This window comes from Entelurus aequoreus, linkage group LG06 (genome assembly GCF_033978785.1).
Source record: "Entelurus aequoreus isolate RoL-2023_Sb linkage group LG06, RoL_Eaeq_v1.1, whole genome shotgun sequence".
In the NCBI taxonomy this organism is placed as follows: domain Eukaryota; kingdom Metazoa; phylum Chordata; class Actinopteri; order Syngnathiformes; family Syngnathidae; genus Entelurus; species Entelurus aequoreus.
Genome location: NC_084736.1, coordinates 69,128,727 through 69,149,231, shown reverse-complemented (window position 1 = coordinate 69,149,231; position 20,505 = coordinate 69,128,727). Strand labels below are relative to the sequence as shown.

The following is a 20,505-nucleotide window of genomic DNA, read 5'->3' as shown; positions in this document are numbered from 1 at the left end:
GCGCCTTATAATCCGGTGCGCCCTATCGTCCGGAAAATACAGTAATATTATATTTCCCTAAAATATAAATAGAGGCTATAAAGTGTGTTTTATCCGATTACTGGATCAATTGAACAATCTAATCAACGATCACTTAATTATTAAAATAATCGATTGCTACAGTCCTAATATCATGCAGTATTTATTTCTAACCTTTTTATATTATTTTTAATATTTTATTGCATAGCTTGTCAATTTAAAAAAAAAAGTTAATTTATAATTGTAAAACATAAATTGATTTTTCATCTAAAACACACAACATATTTACCCCCTATCACCAATAAAAACAAAACTGTTAATTTAACACATTAACTCATGCAATTAATCACCAAAAAATTCACATTAATCATGTACATAAGCAGATTAATCACAAAAATTATTTTGAATGTACATGCTTTTTTTAACCTTAACTTATAAACTGACTGGTGTGCTTGCTGGCAAATTTTGCTTCAGTTTTAAGCAAATAAATGACATAAATTCAAAATATATAAAAAAAAAAAAAAAAAAACATCTTTAATGACATTCTGACAATAAAATTGCATTTATACCCAAATATTAAAATACAATTTTTGAAAATATATTAGCTCGTGCAAGCCAGTAATATCCAGTGATTAATCATGATGAATCCAAATTCAAAAGGGTGATAAATCTGATCCAAAAAAAAAGTTTGACAGCATTGGTTAAGATTAATATATTTTTCATTTAAAAAAATGCTAATTAGGCTTTATTATGTTATTTGTTATTCACATATGCACTGGGGTAGGCTCCACCTCACCCGTGACCACAATGAGGACAAATGGTATAGAAAATGGAATGCGTGAATTTTTACGAATTCACATAATTTTTTTGTCATGTTTCAAATAGTGAGGCATGTTTACTACATCTGCATTAGTTACAGTGCATCCGGAAAGTATTTACAGCGCTTCACTTTTTCCACATGTTATGAATAAATTAATTTTTATCCTCAAAATTCTACACATAATACTTGAGAATGTGGGATCTGTCCATCTGTCTCCCCCTCCCCCTGTACTTAGATAAAAGCATACGTTTATTATTGAGGTTATTTGCGGTCGACGGCGCCATTTTAGAGATATTTTTGCACCACTCGCATACCTAAAGGTAACACAAAATAACAGGACTTATCATCAGCAACAGCAGCTTGAGAAAAATAAAGAAAATATTAATTAATATAATAAAACTAGCGGCGACCGAATACTTTTGCACAATACCCACCTACATTTTGGAATGCATGAGAGAACTGGAAAATATCAACGTGGAACTGACTTCACTAGATTGTGCAGGTGTACCTAATGTTGTGGACAGTGAGTTTAACTGTATGGGGCTGCTCTGTTTGGTCTTTTTTGTTTTGTTTAGTTTTTTGTCTCACTGGTCATAAAACATTGTCTATAAAGACATTGGAACAGCTAGGTGGTTTAGTCAGGAACAGTGAAGTGCATGCTAAATCTTGGCGGTTCATTAACAGAAGCAGTCAGGTATAACGTGGCGGTGAAATGCTGACAAAAAGCTATTCATTAGCACTGTGTCCTCCAATTAACCGCTGATGGAGCAAAAAACAGGAATTGGACCACATCCAGCAGGGGCGAGGTTGTCGCCGGTTGCAGGCTTGTGCAAAATTCTGCATTGAAATGGAAAGGAGTTCAAATTCCATTCCCTTTAAATTGAGGCTGCAAAGAGGAAGTAGAAATCGCAATCCAATTTCGAATTAAAAGAAGTATAGCATTCAAATGCATATTGATATTGTTGGTGTATTTCAGAATCATGCTCTAGTACAGGGGTGTCAAACGTACGGCCCGAGGGCCGGATCAGGCCCGCAAACAGATGTTATCCGGCCCGCGGGATGAGTTTGCTAAGTATAAAAATGACCTTGAAATTTTTGAATGAAAGAAACTGCTGTTCCAAATGTGTCCACTGGATGTCGCAACAACAATTCTTTGTTTCTTTGTAGATCATGCTACATATGTACAAAATAAACCACATGATGTTAGTACATCAGTCGAGAAAAATGATGAAACTATATAAATAACATACTGTAATTTCATTTTGATGTATTTTTTTATCTTGATAGATTGAAAATTAACACCAATGAGTTGACTGATGAACATTATCACATAATTTATTCAGAAAATATAAATAACGACACATAAAGTATATATATTATTAACCGCAACATGTAATTGTAAAAAAAAAAACAACAACATTATGATTTGTACAATTTCAGCATGTGCTTGTTAAATTTTTAAACAAAGAAAACAATCTGAAGTTTTCTTTATTTTTAACTTATCGTGCCGTGATTTTACCAGTCCGGCCCAGTTGGGAGTAGATTTTTTTCCATGTGGCCCCCGATCTAAAATGAGTTCGACACCCCTGCTCTAGTATATTCCATATATGACTCTTTACATATTTAACATGAATATTATTATGAACATAATGTACACGTTTTATGTTCAGTTTCTTATATTCAATTTAAGTTTTGGGTATTATAAATGGAGGGTTTTTTTCTCAAATTTTTTGCTCAAATTTCTCAATAAACATCAGTCGTAAGCAAAAATATCAAACATATATTTGTTTAAACCTTTCTGAAGGCCTTTTGATCAGATAATGTCACAAGTTTAAATAAGTAAAATAACTAATGTTATGCAAATGTATACTAATTGAAAATGGTGGCATCATTAGATCTAAAAGTGTTTAATAGGTTAAAAAAAAAAGGATATGTTTGCTTTTTTTGTCCTGTCCAGCTACTCAGTTAAATTATATCGTTGATGTAGATGCCCATATTTGCTGTACAGATTTACTTTTAAAAAAAGAAGTGTGGGATACTTCTCTTGTTGCCTTATTTGTATTTTAATTTATTAAAGGGATTTATATTAATTTTTGGTGCAGCTGGACCTGGGCAGGAGGGGATAGAAAGAAAAAAGAAGGAAGACAGATTGTGGGGACAGGAGACGGATAAGACAGAGAGACAACAACAACAACAACAGCAGAACAGCATCAGCAAATACAATATGTACAAATATGATACCAAAAGTGATAGCAAAGAAGCAGTTAGTGAAGTAAATAATAATACAGAAATGACAATGAACATTATTGCACTATAAATGGAGCAATAAAAATACTAATGGAAATAGCACTATTGATGATGAATAATAATAATGACCTCTATTATCAACAATACAATTGTTCAAATGCAACAATACATATATGTAATGATAACTTGAATCACAAAAGAAAGCATTTAAATGGAGGGGAAGAAAGAGAAGCGAACTGGGGGCGGTAAAGAACCAAACTTCATGAATTTTTTTTGTGACAAACAAGTATGTGCTCCAATCACTTTGTCACAAAAAAAAAAAAGAGTTTTAGAAATCATTGGAAACTCAAGACAGCCATGAAATTATGTTCTTTACAAGTGTATGTAAACGTTTGACCACAACTGTATATACAGTGCATACATACATACACACACAGGCACACCTACAAATACATCCATATTTACACACACATACAGTATACATATAATTAAAATATAATTAAGAAAAAGATCAAATGAATACAACCTAAAAAAAACCTATAAATACCGTATTTTCCGCACTATAAGGCGCACCTTAAATGAATGGCCTATTTTAAAACTTTGTTCATATATAAGGCGCACCGCATTATAAGGCGCATAGAATAGACGCTACAGTAGAGGCTGGGGTTACTTTATGCATCCCGTAGTTGCGAGACCTGTTGTGGCTCAATATTGGTCCATATATAAGGCGCACCGGATTATAAAGCACACTGTCAGCTTTTGAGAAAATTGGAGGTTTTTAGGTGCGACTTATAGTGCGGAAAATACGGTAGATAAAATAATGAATAAATACATTTTAAAAAGAGGAGAGGGGAATATCACAGGGCAGTTGCGCAGCACAGCCGGGGCCCCAACAGAGGAGGCAAGCGACCGTCCCAAGCCGACACCAGACGAGTCTGCACGGCCGCAGTGCGGGGCAGCCCAAACCAGACCACGCCCCACCACCCACTCCAGGGTATGGAGTAAGCCTAAGGAGACCAAAAGACAGAGGGGCACGGGTTGGGCCCCGCCCGACAGTGGGGAGCCTCCCAGCCCCCCGGGCAAAGCCCCCCACCAAACCACCCACGAGAGGGACAGTTCACCGCCAAACCCAAGGCGACCGCCCCCAGTCCCACCAGTCAAAATGAACAAGTAACACAGTAGATTTGGACCAGTTGATGGAGTATTCTGAACAAGAACTGAATTTATCAATGACTGAAATTGTGTCTTGAAGAAAAGAATGTGGATTTTGTAGGGAAAAAAAGTAATACATCAGCATAAAGGCTTATTTTGATGAATGGTTGCCTTTAATATTTGCATGCTGTCGAATTGCGGTTGCAAGAGGTTCAATAAATATAGCAAACAGTGACGGAAAAAGTATACAACTTTGCCTAGTGCCTCTCATAAGATTAAATCTTGGAGAGATTTGGATGCTAGTTCTAACTGAATCTGAGGGAAAACTATATAGAACCTTGATCCATGCTATAAATGAGTCTCCAAATCCAAATTTATGTACAGTAGCTAGAAGAAAATTCCAATTAAAGTTAAAGTTAAAGTCCCAACGATTGTCACACACACTGGGTGTGGTGAAATTTGTCCTCTGCATTTGACCCATCACAGTATCAAACACTTTTTCAGCATCTAATGAAACAAAACAGCGGTTTTCAGATTATGAATAACAGAATATTCTATCAGATTGAGTAGACGGTGAACATTGTTGGACAATTGTCTCCCTTTGATAAAAACCTGTTTGATCAGGATATACTATTTAGAGAGTGATTTCTTATAATCTTTGAGCTAATGCTTTGCAGATAATTTTAAGATCAACGTTATTTAGGGAGATTGGCCGGTAACTGGACGGAAGTGTTGGGTCTTTATCAGGTTTTAGCAAGAGACTGATTATAGCAGAGTTCATATTTGACAGGCTCTGACAGTGGTTTGCTCGTATGCGCCAAATGGCAGTTGGGAGTACCCGACCTTCTTGAGGACCCTAGAGCAGTGGTCCCCAACCACCGCGGCCCGGTACCGGGCCGCGCAAGAAATTAAAAAAAAATAAAAAAAATAAAAAAATAAAAATTATTTTTTAAATTAAATCAACATAAAAAACACAATATATACATTATATATCAATATAGATCAATACAGTCTGCAGGGATTCAGTCCGTAAGCACACATGATTGTATTTCGTTATGAAAAAAAAAAAAAATTCCCCCCCGTGGGACAAATTTTCAAGCGTTGACCGGTCCCCAGCTACAAAAAGGTTGGGGACCACTGCCCTAGAGGACTCCGTCATTCTACTGGGTGACTTCAATGCCCACGGTGGCAACGACAACGAAACCTGGAGGGGCGTGATTGGGAGGAACGGCCTCCCTGATCTGAATTAGAGTGGTATTCTGTTATTGGACTTCTGGGAGAGCCACAGTTTGTCCATAACGAACACCATGTTCAAACAGAAGTGTGCCCACAAGTGCACTAGGCACCAGGTCGCAGGTCGATAATCGACATCAGATATGCGACCACATGTCTTGGACACTCGGGTGAAGAGAGGGGCTGAGCTGTCAACTGATCACCACCTGGTGGATACAAAACCCAAAACCAGAGAAGTTGGCACATTGTGTAATTCGTAAATAAAAATAGAATATAATGATTTGCAAATCCTTTTAAACTTCTATTCAATTGAATAGACTGCAAATATAAGATATTTAATGTTTGAACTGAGAAACTTAATTTTTTTTTGCAAATAATCATTAACTTAGAATTTATTGGCAGCAACACATTGCAAAAAAGTTGGCACTGGGGCATTTTTACCACTGTGTTACATGGCCTTTCCTTTTAACAACACTCAGTAAACATTTGGGAACTGAGGAGACCAATTTATTAAACTTTTCAGGTGGAATTCTTTCCCATTCTTGCTTGATTTACATCTTAAGTTGTTCAACAGTCCAGGGTCTCCGTTGTCGTATTTAGGCTTCATATTGCGCCACACATTTTCAATGGGAGACAGGTCTGGACTACAGGCAGGCCAGTCTAGTACCCGCACTCTTTTACTATGAAGCCACGTTGATGTAACACGTGGCTTGGCGTTGTCTTGCTAAAATAAGCAGGGGCGTCCATGGTAACGTTGCTTGGATGGCAACATATGTTGCTCCAAAACCTGTATGTACCTTTCAGCATTAATGGCGCCTTCACAGGTGTGTAAGTTACCCATGTCTTGGGCACTAATACACCCCCATACCATCACAGATAATGGCTTTTGAACTTTGCGCCTATAACAATCCGGATGGTTCTTTTCCTCTTTGTTCCGGAGGACATGACGTCCACAGTTTCCAAAAACAATTTGAAATGTGGACTCGTCAGACCACAGAACACTTTTACACTTTGCATCAGTCCATCTTAGATGAGCTCGGGCGGCGTTTCTGGGTGTTGTTGATAAATGCCTTTCGCTTTGCATAGTAGAATTTTACCTTGCACTTACTGACAGTGGTTTTCTGAAGTGTTCCTGAGCCCATGTGGTGATATCCTTTACACACTGATGTCGGTTTTTGATGCAGTACTGCCTGAGGTATCGAAGGTCACAGGCATTCAATGTTGGTTTTCAGCTTTGCTGCTTACGTGCAGTGATTGTTCCAGATTCTCTGAACCTTTTGATGATATTACGGACCGTAGATGGAGAAATCCTTAAATTCCTTGCAATAGCTCGTTGAGAAATGTTGTTCTTAAACTGTTCGCCAATTTGCTCACGCATTTGTTTACAAAGTGGTGACCCTTGCCCCATCCTTGTTTGTGAATGACTGAACATTTCATGGAAGCTGCTTTCATATCTAATCATGGCACCCACCTGTTCCCAATGAGCCTGTTCACCTGTGGGATTTTCCAAATAAGTGTTTGATGAGCATTCCTCAACTTTCTCAGTCTTTTTTGCCACTTGTGCCAGCTTTTTTGAAACATGTTGCAGGCATCAAATTCCAAATGAGCTCATATTTGCAAAAAATAAAGTTTTCCAGTTCAAACATTAAGTATCTTGTCTTTGCAGTCTATTCAATTAAATATAGGTTGGAAAAGATTTGCAAATCATTGTATTCTGTTTTTATTTACGATTTACACAACGTGCCAACTTCACTGGTTTTGGGTTTTGTAGTAGGATCAGGTGGCGGGGGAGGATGCCGAACAGACTCAGCAGGCCCAAATGTTTAGTGAGGATAAGCTGGGAACGTTTGACAGAGTCTCCCGTCCACCAGATCTTCAACTCGCACCTCCGGCAGAGCTTCAACTGCATTCCGAGGGAGGTGGAAGACATTGAGTCCGAATGGGCCGTGTTCCGTACTTCCACTGCAGCTGCTGCTGATCAGAGCTGTGGTCGCAAGGCGGTTGGTGCCTGTCATGGCGGCAACCCCCGAACCAGATGGTGGACACCAGAGGTAAAGGGGGCTGCCAAGCTGAAGAAGGAGTCCTACCGAGCATGGCTCACTTGTGGGACTCCCGAAGCAGCAGACAGGTACCGACAAGCCAAGCGAGTCGCTTCCTCGACGAGGGCGGAAGAAAAAACTCAGGCATTGCAGAAGTTTAGGGAGATCATGGAGCAGGATTTTTCGTCAGCCTCAAAGAGATTCTGGCAGACCATCCGACACCTCAGGATGGAGAAGCAGTGCCCTGCCCACACTGTATACAGTGGGGGCGGAAACCTGCTGACCACAACTGGGGATATACTTGGGCGGTGGAAGGAATACTTTGAGGATCCCCTTAATCCTACAGACACACCCTCCGTAGAGGAGGCAGAGTCTGAGGTCACAAACCCGGACATGTCAATCACTGGAGCCGAGGTTGCTGAGATAATCAAAAAACTGCCCAGTGGCAAGGCCCCAGGAGAGATCGAGATTCACCCCGAATACCAAAAGGCTCTATGTTGGGGGACTGTCGTAGCTGACGCGTCTCTTCAACATAGTTTGGAAGTCTGGGGCGCTACCTCTGGATTGGCAGACTGGGGTGGTGGTCCCCCTTTTCAAGAAGGGAGACCGGACGGTTTGTTACAATTATAGAGGGATCACACTTCTCAGCCTCCCGGGGAAAGCCTGGTGCTGGAGACGAGAGTCCGGCCGTTAGTCGAGCCTCGCATTCAGGAGGAATAATGTAGTTTTCGTCCTGGTCGTGGAACACAGAACCACATTTTTACCATCGCTAGGGTACCGGAGTGGGCATGGGAGTTTGCTCAACCAGTCCACATGTGTTTTACGGAAAAAAGTCAGGGCGTGGGCGTGTCCAGTTTGGTGGCCAAAGGATCGCATCTCTGCTTTTTGCAGATGTTGTGGTCCTGTTGGCTTCATCAGGCTGGGACCTTCAGCGTTCACTGGGGTAGTTTGCAGCCGAGTGTGAAGCTGATGGGATGAGGATTAGCACCTCCGAAACTGAGGCCATGGTTCTCAGTTGGAAAAGGGTGGACTGAACCCCTCGGGTCGGGAGTGAAGTTCTGCTTCAAGTGGAGGAGTTCAAGTATCTCGGGTCTTGTTCACAAGTGAAGGAATAATGGAACGCGAAATTGACAGACGGATTGGTGTAGCGTTGGCAGTGGTGCAGTTACAGCACCGGTCTGTTGTGGTGAAGGAGATGAGCCAAAGGCGAAGCTCTCAATTTACCGGTCTGTCTACGTTACTACCTTCACCTATGGTCACGAGCTTTGGGTAATGACCAAAAGGACAAGGTTGCGAATACAAGAGCCAGAAATTAGTTTCTTCCGCAGGATATTTTGGATGACCCTCAGGGAAAGGGTGAGGTGCTTGGTCATCCGGGAGAGACTCAGATTAGAGCCGCTGCTCCTTCACGTCGAGAGGAGCCATCTGAGATGGCTTGGGCATCTACTACAGATGCTTCCTGGACGCCTCCCTCGTGAGGTGTTTTGGGCATGTCCAGCATGGAGGAGGCCTCAGGGCAGACCTAGGACACGTTGGAGAGACTATGTCTGGCCTCAGTGTCCCCCCCTGACCTATGGATGGATGGATGTATCTAGTTAAACCATATCCAATTGTATTTCCAATCCGCAAAGTATGTGAAAATACCATCTAAACATCACAAAATGCCACAATTTTAGATGGCCATTTAGAATATTCCGCTCCGAATGTCTTTGACAATTTTTGTAGATTCAGGGTAGGATGACATCACGATGGGAACGCTTCTGATATCACGATGGGAACGCTTCTGCACTTTTAGAAAGAGTCGTGCTGTCAATTATTCACAATCACTATGAACATGTTTTCTTTTTTTTTAATGCATTTTAAGTTGTAAATAAATGAATACATTAATAAAAAGTCAGCTAACAATGGAGTTAATGGGGGATAACGATACTCTATTTACATATCGTGACCTGAATATTAACCAAATATTAGCAATGTTGTTGTTATAAGTGCTAACACAGACAAGCTATTTTGATAACAAAGAGGTAACTATAGCTTATGCTGCAGCATTGAGACGGCCGATGTCCTGCTGCTGCCGCTGCTGCATTGTGTCTAGGCTCGTCAAAATCTGCAGTCCCTTCCAAGGCTTCTCATTGTTCATATTGAGTTTAGGTTTAATTTTGCACAGACGTGGGATCAGAGCATGTCATTGTGGTTTGTAACCCTTGGAGGCATTTGTGATTAAGTGCTATAGAAGTTAAACTTTGATTGATTGATGGATAATGGCTTCATTATAGAGGCAACTTGTTATTCCATTCTACAGGTACTTTAAGTGGAAAGCACATCTTAGTTGTCTATTAAATTGTCATATTTGGAAGTGTTTTGAAATCGCTAACGCTAATTTCTTGCACGTACTGTATATGAGATATTCAATGTAAATTTGCTTCAAGCTAGCGCACTTATGTTAAAGGGGTAATTTTATGATTTTTTCTATATTTAAAACACTTCCTTGTGGTCTACATAACATGTAACAGTGGTGCTTTGGTCAAAATCTGCACAGATTATGTTTTCTAGACCTTTTTCAAGCCGCTTTCTGACCGTCTCTTCAGGATGCGCCGTTTTGTAGGCGGTCTTATTTACGTGGCTCCACTTCGACTGACAGATAAAACTTAGAACTATTCGCTTCTTTGTATTAGTGAAGGATGCATGTGCATGTACGAGCCAGTCTGCTCCACAACAAGAAGATATAGGGGGAAAAAAGTAGCGTATTGACTACATTATTGTGCAAAGCTCTTCGGGTAAATTTTTACCATACATGGAGATATCCACTGACGTCACATGTTGGGAAAAAGTCACAAATTCGTTTGGAGGGTGTATGAATGAAGGCAAGATTGTTTTGTAAATATCTTCGACAAATTTAGCGGGCTTATGCACATCCCAAATACACAAAAACAGGTACCGATAAGTAAGAAAAGTTGGTCGTGCGTAATATTTCCCCATTAATTGTCACAGAAAAAATAAATGTTTAGGATATTATAAAGCAGATGTTTCAATGCACATCTTAGTTGTCTTGCCAATGTAATTGTCATGTTTGAAAGTGTTCGAAATCGCTATGTAAAATTTCCAATGCTAATTGCTCGTACGTATATGGGATTTTCAATTTAAATTAGCTTCAAGCTAGCGCACTTATGTTAAAAGTGCCACGGAGTAATTACATTTGAAGGCTCTCATATCAGATGTTTAAATGAAATGTGTAACTTCGTTGTGTTCAAAATCGCCATACAAAATCGCTAATGTTAATTGCTTAATTGTATATGGGATTTTCAATGCAAGTTAGCTTCAAGCTAGCACACTTATGTCAAATGTCACATAGAAATTAAATTTGAAGAATTTTAAACATCAGATGTTTAAAATAAATTGACATTTTAGCCGTCTTGTCTTTTTGTCATATTTGCAAGCGGTTGAAACACGTATATGGGATTTTTAATGTAAGTCAAGTTAGCTCTGAGCTATGTTGAATGTCACAGATAAATTATTTTGTATGTTATGGAAGTTATGTCTGACACACCTTCTTTGTGTTTGATCATTTTTGCAGTGCTTCAAAGTAAAGGCTTGGCAATGGAACACAACAGGAGTCTTCATTGAGAACCTGTTATCGGTCTGCTGAGCTAGAAGACAGAAACCAATCTTCAGCGGGAGCAGAACAGAAAACCTTAACTCTGAAATCACTGTGAGTTGTTGACACCTCATTGTTCTTGAAATGTTCATTACTTGGGCACATCATTTTTGCACTCTCTCAAATGTCCATAAAGTGAGGAATTTTAGTTACAGTTTATTACAATACGGTAAGGATTGTCGCATGTTGTTACACGTTGAGTCCTGTAATAAACCAGAGAGAACCACTGTCATGATCTTAAATTGTACTCATCAATCCAAACCCAATCAATAAGTGAGTCACCACATTGGACTTGAAGCTGTGCATGTAATTAAGCGTTCACTGGGGGGTAAAAGGACGTTTAGGATTTCAGATAGTTTGCGTTTTCCACAAAGTATTCCATATGGAGTAGAAACTAAATGAATTCCTTGTTCAAATCAATATGGAAGTCAATCTTGACACCACAAATCTTGTGTCGAGTTTGGCGACGCCCCCTGTTGGCAGGCACTTACACCACCAGATCAATATTATTGATCATCCACAGAGCAGGGACAATAGCGACAGCTTTGCACACAGCACGACATTGACTGTGGGGAGGAGGAAGTGGAGCGCGGTCAGCAAATCAGCATGTGACCTTCATCACTTGAAGCGGCGCCCATGAGCGCACACGAGAGGGTCCTCGGTCCCTATTTAAGCCGAGCGGCTGAAATACTCGCTGAGCTCTCTAAAGCGACGTTTCAGAGAAGCCGCTCTGAATCGAGGATGCACTCGGTGGGTAAAGCTCAAAGACTTTAGTAGAGGAGGTCGACTCTGTATGCAGAGTGGAGGAAGCTGCAGCTTCAAGAGCCAAAAGCTGACGATAACACATCAAGGGCCTCCAGGGGTCATGCAGTGCACTTTTTAATGCTTAGAGGGCCCACTCTAATGCTAACAACATTGGCACTTACCGTAATTTTCGGACTATAAGTCGCAGTTTTTTTCATAGTTTGGCCGGGGGTGCGACTTATACTCAGGAACGACTTGTGTGAAATTATTAACACATTACCGTAAAATATCAAATATTATTATTTAGCTCTTTCACGTAAGAGACTAGACATATAAGATTTCATGGGATTTAGCGATTAGGAGTGACAGATTGTTTGGTAAACGTATAGCATGTTCTATATGTTATAGTTATTTGAATGACTCTTATCATAATGTTACGTTAACATACCAGGCACGTTCTCAGTTGGTTATTTATGCGTCATATAACGTACACTTATTCAGCCTGTTGTTCACTATTCTTTATTTTAAATTGCCTTTCAAATGTCTATTCTTGGTGTTGGGTTTTATCAAATAAATTTCCCCAAAAAATGCGACTTATACTCCAGTGAGACTTATATATGTTTTTTTCCTTCTTTATTATGCATTTTCGGCCAGTGCGACTTATACTTATATACTTGTACAGTATTTCATTTTTTTAGGAATAAAAATTAGGTCTACAGGTAAAATTCCCCCCAAAATAGACACAATTGTGATTTCAGGCTTGTTTTCTAACAAGATTCAGCACATTTTGGAACACCCACTTTTATCTCCAAAATATAGGCGGGCCTGCATCAGCCTGCTGACGAGAAAAAGAAGCTAGTATACTATTTTGTGTCCTCTTCTGATGTTTTCTTCAAGATGCTTGAGGAAATGCTGAAAGAGCAGGTTTATCTGCAGCTGCATTGCCTGCGGCTGGGGCCCGGTCAAGATTGGCCTCCCTTTCCTCGGCCTTGGCTTCAGGCTCAAGACAGTACAGTTGAAGTCCGCAAATATTTTTAATTCACCTTCTTCGTCAGCATAATCCTAATAGAGTCTCCGACCCAGAACTTGTGTCAAGAGCCATCTTACAAAGATGTCATTTTTGTCCAAACTAACACACAATATTTTCAGATTATTTTATATTTTTCTTTTTTGGCTCATAATGGTAACCGTATCAGTTTGGAAGTAATTATGGCCATGGGCGACAAAAACATGCAATGAAGTGATCAAAATAATAGTTTTACATGCCTTTATCCACACTGAATATACGTGGAATTGGGCTGCAGTTCTGTAGACGTCACACCAAGACGGGGTGACATATTGAGTCAGGGGGCATTACAAGTACTTCATTATCTACCCATTACACAAAAACTAATTTTATAATATGAGAAATGACTGCCAGAATAATTTTCATGAGCAGAAAATACATAAAGTATTCAGTCACATTGATTACGTCATCACCTATGCTATTTTACAGCCACTAGGGTCAAATCTGTAGAATTTGCTATGATAGCTGGTGATATAACCAATATTATATTTATTACCTCTCCGGCATTTTCAGTTAGCTGACAGCATCGCTTGGCCTTCAATTTAACGTTGAGTCATAAAACTGTTGAGGATTTGTGATGCATTGGCCTGAAACACACATAAAGAAAAGGCAGCGCATATGAATTGATCTATATTTTTTTTATTATTTCTCTTTTAGATGATGTACACACAAAGAACAAAATTATGTCAATCAAAAAAAAACACACGATCCAACATTATTTCTTACAGCGGCTGTCCATCACGGCCACCTGTGTATCGATCGATAAAGAAGGTGACGGATGCTTACATCCTGCAGAGCCAATGAAAAGGGCATCAGTGCCTTGACTGGAGGAAAAAAAGGACTCCAATTAATCTGCAGAGTATGAGGGTGACACACAGTGTTGTTCTGAGCAGCCATACTAACATGCACACTGATTGCTTGAGTGTTACAAACCACACCATCATTTCTCCTCAGCCTTCATCTTTTCAGGCCACAGAGGTGCCTAAATGCAAATAAGACTCACTCCTCAACATCTGGACCAGTTTTCCACAAAAACAATGGAATGACTAGGATAGACAGCAGAGGGCTGCTTCAGTCTTAAAAAAAAAAAAAAAAAAAATCCAGATATGAACGTAAACATGAAAGAAACGACATGATATAGCCAAGACAGCCGACCTCCGCCTGATACCCACAGAAGAGTTAAAGCCTGCATTGAATATCGCAGTTCAAAAACTGCAAATTGCAAACTAAAAACATGACAAGTCGCAAAGCTCTAAGGCGATTTAACGCCTCTTAGCCACAGAAGCAGTCGAGATGATGAGGCGGCTGAGGCAGGGACCATCCTGGCTATTTAATACAGGACACATTAAATTAGGTAGGGAAAAACTATCATTGATGAGAAAACCAGCAAGATAAATGTGCAGTCTCAAATAAAAGATGCACCTGAATAATAAAGAGCTGGACAAAAGACAAACTGCACTGCATGATAGTGTGACATGGGCCAAAAGGCTTAGAGGAGGACACCGACTGGCCCATCAGTGTTTTGTGTTTTTTCTTTCTCAGTTCTTCAGCACGGCTTCGTAGCTCTGGAAGACACACTGTGAAACTTCGGGAGCTCTGCACTTCAGGGAAACCTGAGAAAGACAAGAACAAAAGAGCAGGTAGAACATGGTGATGTGATGTCACATTAGATCAGTTCTTCTCAAATAGTAAGGGGAGGTATTTGTGTGCCGAGCGAGAGTTGGTCAGGTGACCCATCTTTGCACTGGAAGCACACTGAATGTTTTTTGTGTGACCCCAGGAACATGCTTTATCAGAATCCAATAATGCTTTATCAAACCCTGCTACAAAAAGCTGTGCACTAGAAAATGTGCTCATTGTAGCCATTAACCCGGAATTTCTCATTTGATATAAAAAAATCAGCAGTTAATGTTGCTGATCAATTTGCATTTAATGTTATTTATTGAGTTCATTTAAGTGTACTTTTCAGTATCAAATGGTTCAAGACAGTTAATATTGTTTTATACTTTAAATAAGGATTTTTGTTTCAAGCAAATTGATGCACTTTTAAATATTTTCTGTTACAGACTAAAAACGATGTTCATAAAGTTATTTGCTGTAAATTGATCTATTTTTCTTTTTTGTTTTCTTCAATGTTAATAGGATTACAATGTTAGGCAGAGGTGTACATCTAACCATTTTATAGACAAATTATACTATTTATTGCAGCAGTGGAGAGTAGGTGGGCTCAAAATAATTGAGAAACACTGCCTTAGAGTAACACGAGGTACAATTTTAGTAAAAGGTGGTTTGGTCCATGCACGTATTGGAAAAATTTTAGAAAAACAGTCAGGATAGAGACATTCGAGAACTTTTGGCATGTAGATTAGGAAAATGGTTTTTTGTCAGTTTTTGGTCCTTTTAAAGTACATGATACCACCTTTGACATACAAAAAAACATAAAAAAATACATTATAATAAAAAAGTAATTCCTATAGGTATATTATGTAAGTGAATTGGTGTATATTATATTATATATTTATTAATGTTGATGAACTTGCTGCAGTTTGCAATAAAATATTGAAACAAAAAGTTTTAAGTTACTATATTTTGTGTGAATTAAAAAAATTTACCACAGAGGTTTAACAATTTTGAGCGCAACAGTTTGAGTTTGAGTTTATTTCGAACATGCAGGCATACAACATGATACATCACAATTTCCAGTTTCTCTTTTCAACATGTTCGAAAAGGAGTAAGAAGAAGCAGAGCATATTTAATCATACCCCTTTTCTTTTACACAACAGTTGCTAAAAATTTTGTTCACTTCCTGTTCTCAATTTATTCACAATATACTCCATAAGTAATCACAATAAAAATAAATAAATAAATAAATAAATAATAATTGGTGAAGTAAGTTACATTTCATATGATGAGATAAGTAAGATTATTTTGAGAGTGAAAGACAGTAGATTATAAATATTATTCAAACTTTTATTTTTCCAGAAATATTTTTATTTCCATTTATTAGGAGTGTGCATCTCTACCTTAAATGGTGATCTGATATGAATCTCGATACATGGGTTACTGTACAATTCACTAACAATACTTTTTAAAACGTCACGATTCTATGAAGGTGGAAGCTTTGCATGGTGAAGAGAAAACGTATCATGTCAGAACAGTGTCGTGTGTTTATTTTTTTTTAAATATACAAAACAGGCGGTTCCTGTATTAATTATTAGCAAATAGTAGAACTATCAACTTCAAGGCATTGCAATTCATAAACTTAAAGAAAAGAACATGTGTGAGATAAAAAAAAATGCAATTTATGATTCGTTCTGTAAATTAATTTTCTTCTGTTGATTCTTTGTTTAGCTGTATTTTTATTTGTTTGACATCGCTAAATGTTAAAAGTATAAAACTTGATCAAAAGACTGAAGGGTTGTGATATACACAAACGAACTATATCTAATGACTGGCTGATTAACATGAACGGTAGGTTTGGTTTTATTTGAATTGTGACAGTGATCAAACAATTACATCTCAACCAAGGCAGAAACAGAGGCAACTTTGCACTGAGCGGGTGTGCGTCGCTCTGCTCTGACGAGTATAGAATAGACTTCACTGTTATGAAATTTAAAAGTACAACAAAATGTATTTTCAGTACAAGCTGTCTAAAAGCAGACATTCAGTGGACAGGGAACCGACCGCCTGTGAGGAAAGGCTCACAGCAGCACCACTTGTACGTTAAGGACATTAGGCGCTTTCATGACTCCAAACTAGGGCTGGGCGCTATATCGATATACGCGATATATCGCGGGTTTGTCTCTGTGCGATATAGAAAATGACTACATCGTGATATTCGAGTATACGTTCTCACGCAGTTGCTTTTAGCTGCGGGCATCACACTACAGGCTCTTCTCACTCTTTCTTGTCTCTCCTTCTCACAGACAACAAGCGCACCTTCTTACATACGTCACATACTGTCACGTCATACGTCACATACGTATACGCCCTCCTTGAGTAGAGAGGTAGCAGCATGGCTAAAGTTAGCTGTGATGCGAGTGGTAATACGAGAGAAAGAAGGTGCAAATCTGGTAACAAATGAAGGAATAATTAATTCCCAAGAAAAACAGCAGGGGGTCCATCGTCTGGCGGTGGTTTGGCTTCCAGTGGGAATATGTCGAACAGACAACCGTAATTTGTCAAGTGTGGGGTGAAAGCATTTCTACAAAAAGTAGCATTACTGCTAATATGTACACTACCGTTCAAAAGTTTGGGGTCACATTGAAATGTCCTTATTTTTGAAGGAAAAGCACTGTACTTTTCAATGAAGATAACTTTAAACTAGTCTTAACTTTAAAGAAATACACTCTATACATTGCTAATGTGGTAAATGACTATTCTAGCTGCAAATGTCTGGTTTTTGGTGCAATATCTACATAGGTGTATAGAGGCCCATTTCCAGCAACTATCACTCCAGTGTTCTAATGGTACAATGTGTTTGCTCATTGGCTCAGAAGGCTAATTGATGATTAGAAAACCCTTGTGCAATCATGTTCACACATCTGAAAACAGTTTAGCTCGTTACAGAAGCTACAAAACTGACCTTCCTTTGAGCAGATTGAGTTTCTGGAGCATCACATTTGTGGGGTCAATTAAACGCTCAAAATGGCCAGAAAAAGAGAACTTTCATCTGAAACTCGACAGTCTATTCTTGTTTTTAGAAATGAAGGCTATTCCACAAAATTGTTTGGGTGACCCCAAACTTTTGAACGGTAGTGTAGCATCATTTGAAAAGTCACCTGCTAGAGAATGAAGAGTGCTTGAAACTCTGCATGTCAACATCGCCGTTCGATGCCACACCATCAAAATGCCGAGGCAAACATTTCCACATCAACACCGTATGATAAAAAAGAGTCAACAAAAGGAGATAACGTCCGCGGGAACCTACCACATAGCAAAGGACGAACACTATTTGATTTCCTATTATGCAGCTCATTTTTATTTGACACTTATTGAAATATCTTGTGTGACATCATGTTTTAAACTAATCGCTTGTTTTAAAATGTCTCTGACAATCTTGCACTTTCTGTTTTGGAAATGACATGAATGTTTGTGCCACTGCTTAATAACTGTTTAATAAATACAGTTTTGGTAAATTGACTTAGTTGTGATTTCCTTCTCTGCCTGAAAGTTTAAAAGTAGCATATATTAATGCAGTATGAACAAGAATGTTTTAATGTAGACACATAGAATCATCATACTGCTGTGATTATATGCATCAAGTGTTAATTCAAGGCTAAGGCAAAATATCGAGATATCATGTATCGCGATATGGCTTAACAATATCGAGATATTAAAAAAAGGCCATATCTCCCAGCCCTACTCCAAACATCCCAAAAAGTTGCTCGATTTATCGCTAGTCGCTTTAGAAGAAGAAAGTCACTAAAAGAAGTTGGAAAGATTCTTGATTTAGCGAGAAAGTCGCTAAGTTGACAACATGGGCTAAGGTGTGAGTGAAAAATAAAAACGCAAAGACCCGCCTTAGGTTGCTTCTGATTGGTTTACATTGCGTGGTTGGCTAGATTTAGGCACAATAATTTATGGATTGGTCTGTGATTGGTTCTTTCAGTAAGTCAATCAGAATTACAGGCTATGAAAGCTCCTCTTGGATGATGTAAATGCGCTGAGATGGCCTAAAAACTGTATTTAGAAATGGATTCTTTAAAAATAATTAGAATGTTTTCTTTATTTAAATTGATTTAGTTGATTTTTTTCAGCACCGTTTGTACATAGCATACTTCAGTGGCTGTGTAAGTGGTCACACAGTTGCTATGGCAACGCTAAATGACACAAAAGAGTGTTAAAAAGGAAAGACATGCCCCATTGAAACCTAAGAGACTGTAATCCCCACATCCCCCCCAAAAAAGCAAATCTTAAATTTTTTCTCTCATTTCCCTTTCATGACATTGTTCTTGCCTTCAATTTAAGCTAATACTCAGTCAAACCTGACAGAAATGGAGTGCAGAACCGGGAGAAAGCTGTAATATGCAAGTACAAGGAGCGAAGCATCAAGGGAGAGCTGAAGCCAATTAAGTTGCTTTCTTTGGGGAGCAGCTAAAGTGAAACTATTAAACTTGTGTGTTCAGTTGGTGTAACAATTAGTGTTAACATATGCTTCAAAAGTCCCCCCCGAAAAAATAAAAAAATAAGCAGTGGCAGGACTTTATTCGTTCTAAAAATAGCCTCGGCTGGCCATGCCAAGGAAGAAAGTGCCGCAGCCAGCAGCTCGGAGGCAAGCGTCTGAACAAACAGTGAACATGGAACACCAGCTTGCTCTTTTCATCCCTAATGAGCAACAACCTCAACGTCGTGTCTAAAGCACACAGTGTGGCACACCCAAGGCAGGGCGTGAACTTAACGAGTGAACAGGGGAAGTACGATGCACACACAGCCAACAACAAATACTAAACGTAAAGTAATAAACATCAATAATTACTGATGTAAAATCTGCTTTTACATCACTGAATGCTCCAATAAGGAAAGTCATTCACTGACCACAACATTAGGTACACTTGAATTATAAACGATTAATATCAGTACATTTTTACTTAACACAGTTTAACAATAGATGTATATTAAAATACATATCATTAAGGTTGTAGTGGTTTCCTCATACATTCCAAAATCATGCTTTTTAGATTAACTGGCAACTACATTTGTGACTGTGAATGATTGATTGTTGTGTCCTGTAACTGAATGGTGACCAGTCCAGGGTGTAGCCAAATTCGGCTGGAATAGGCTCCAGCAGACTTGTTATCAAGGACAAATAGATTTCAAGGGGTCACATCATGATTTTGTTTCTACATTTAAAACACCTCCTTGTGGTCTACATAACATGTAATGGTGGTTCTTTGGTGAAACATTTGCATACATTTTGTTTTACAGACCTATTTTCAGCCATTTTTTTCTCCCTTTCAGAACAGCTTGTTTTGAGAGGCAGAGTTGTTAGATGCAAATTAACCTGTGCTCACCACGCCCTCTCACGCTGAGTGAGCATTCGCCCCCGCCCTTCAGCTTTGTTTAGTAGTTTTTTTTAGCGGTCTTGCTTTTATTGTGCACTATGGACATTGGTGACCGCCACCAGCCATCTGTTTTGAGTGACTTTCACCACAACACAACATCCCAGGTGATATAGCGAGATGAGCGGCTCACCGTTTGTCGCCGCCAACAAGGAAGGAGGTGAAAATGCGGGCAGACGAAAGGAAGGAAGGAAGCCCGGCTGACGGTCAGGTCTGGAACTATTCCCTGACTAAGGTTAAACTTCGACCGAGTCTAACTTTCCAATGCTAGATCCTGGATGTATACATGTGTATATTGACAATAAAAATGATTTTCTATTCTATATCAAGTAAATAACTCTACTGCACAGCTGCTTTGAGTTGTAAACAACAGAGACTCAATGCTATAAGGTACGCTACGACCTACATCGCGAACCAAATAACAGAATATATAACTTACTCGTCCATTGCCAAACACGGTAGGCACTGAT

At 39.0% G+C, this 20,505-nt stretch overlaps 1 protein-coding gene across 4 annotated transcripts in view; it reads right to left on the bottom strand.

The window, feature by feature from the left end:
* Positions 1 to 13,591: 13,591 nt before the first annotated feature.
* ap1b1 (adaptor related protein complex 1 subunit beta 1) overlaps positions 13,592 to 20,505 on the bottom strand; it is a 45,218-nt gene continuing 38,304 nt past the window's right edge. For all 4 annotated transcript variants that reach the window (XM_062051332.1, XM_062051331.1, XM_062051333.1 and 1 more), the window contains one exon: positions 13,592 to 14,587. In XM_062051332.1, the coding sequence (XP_061907316.1) occupies positions 14,513 to 14,587 (75 nt within the window). In that variant the 3' untranslated portion in view covers positions 13,592 to 14,512. The remainder of the gene's footprint in view (positions 14,588 to 20,505) is intronic.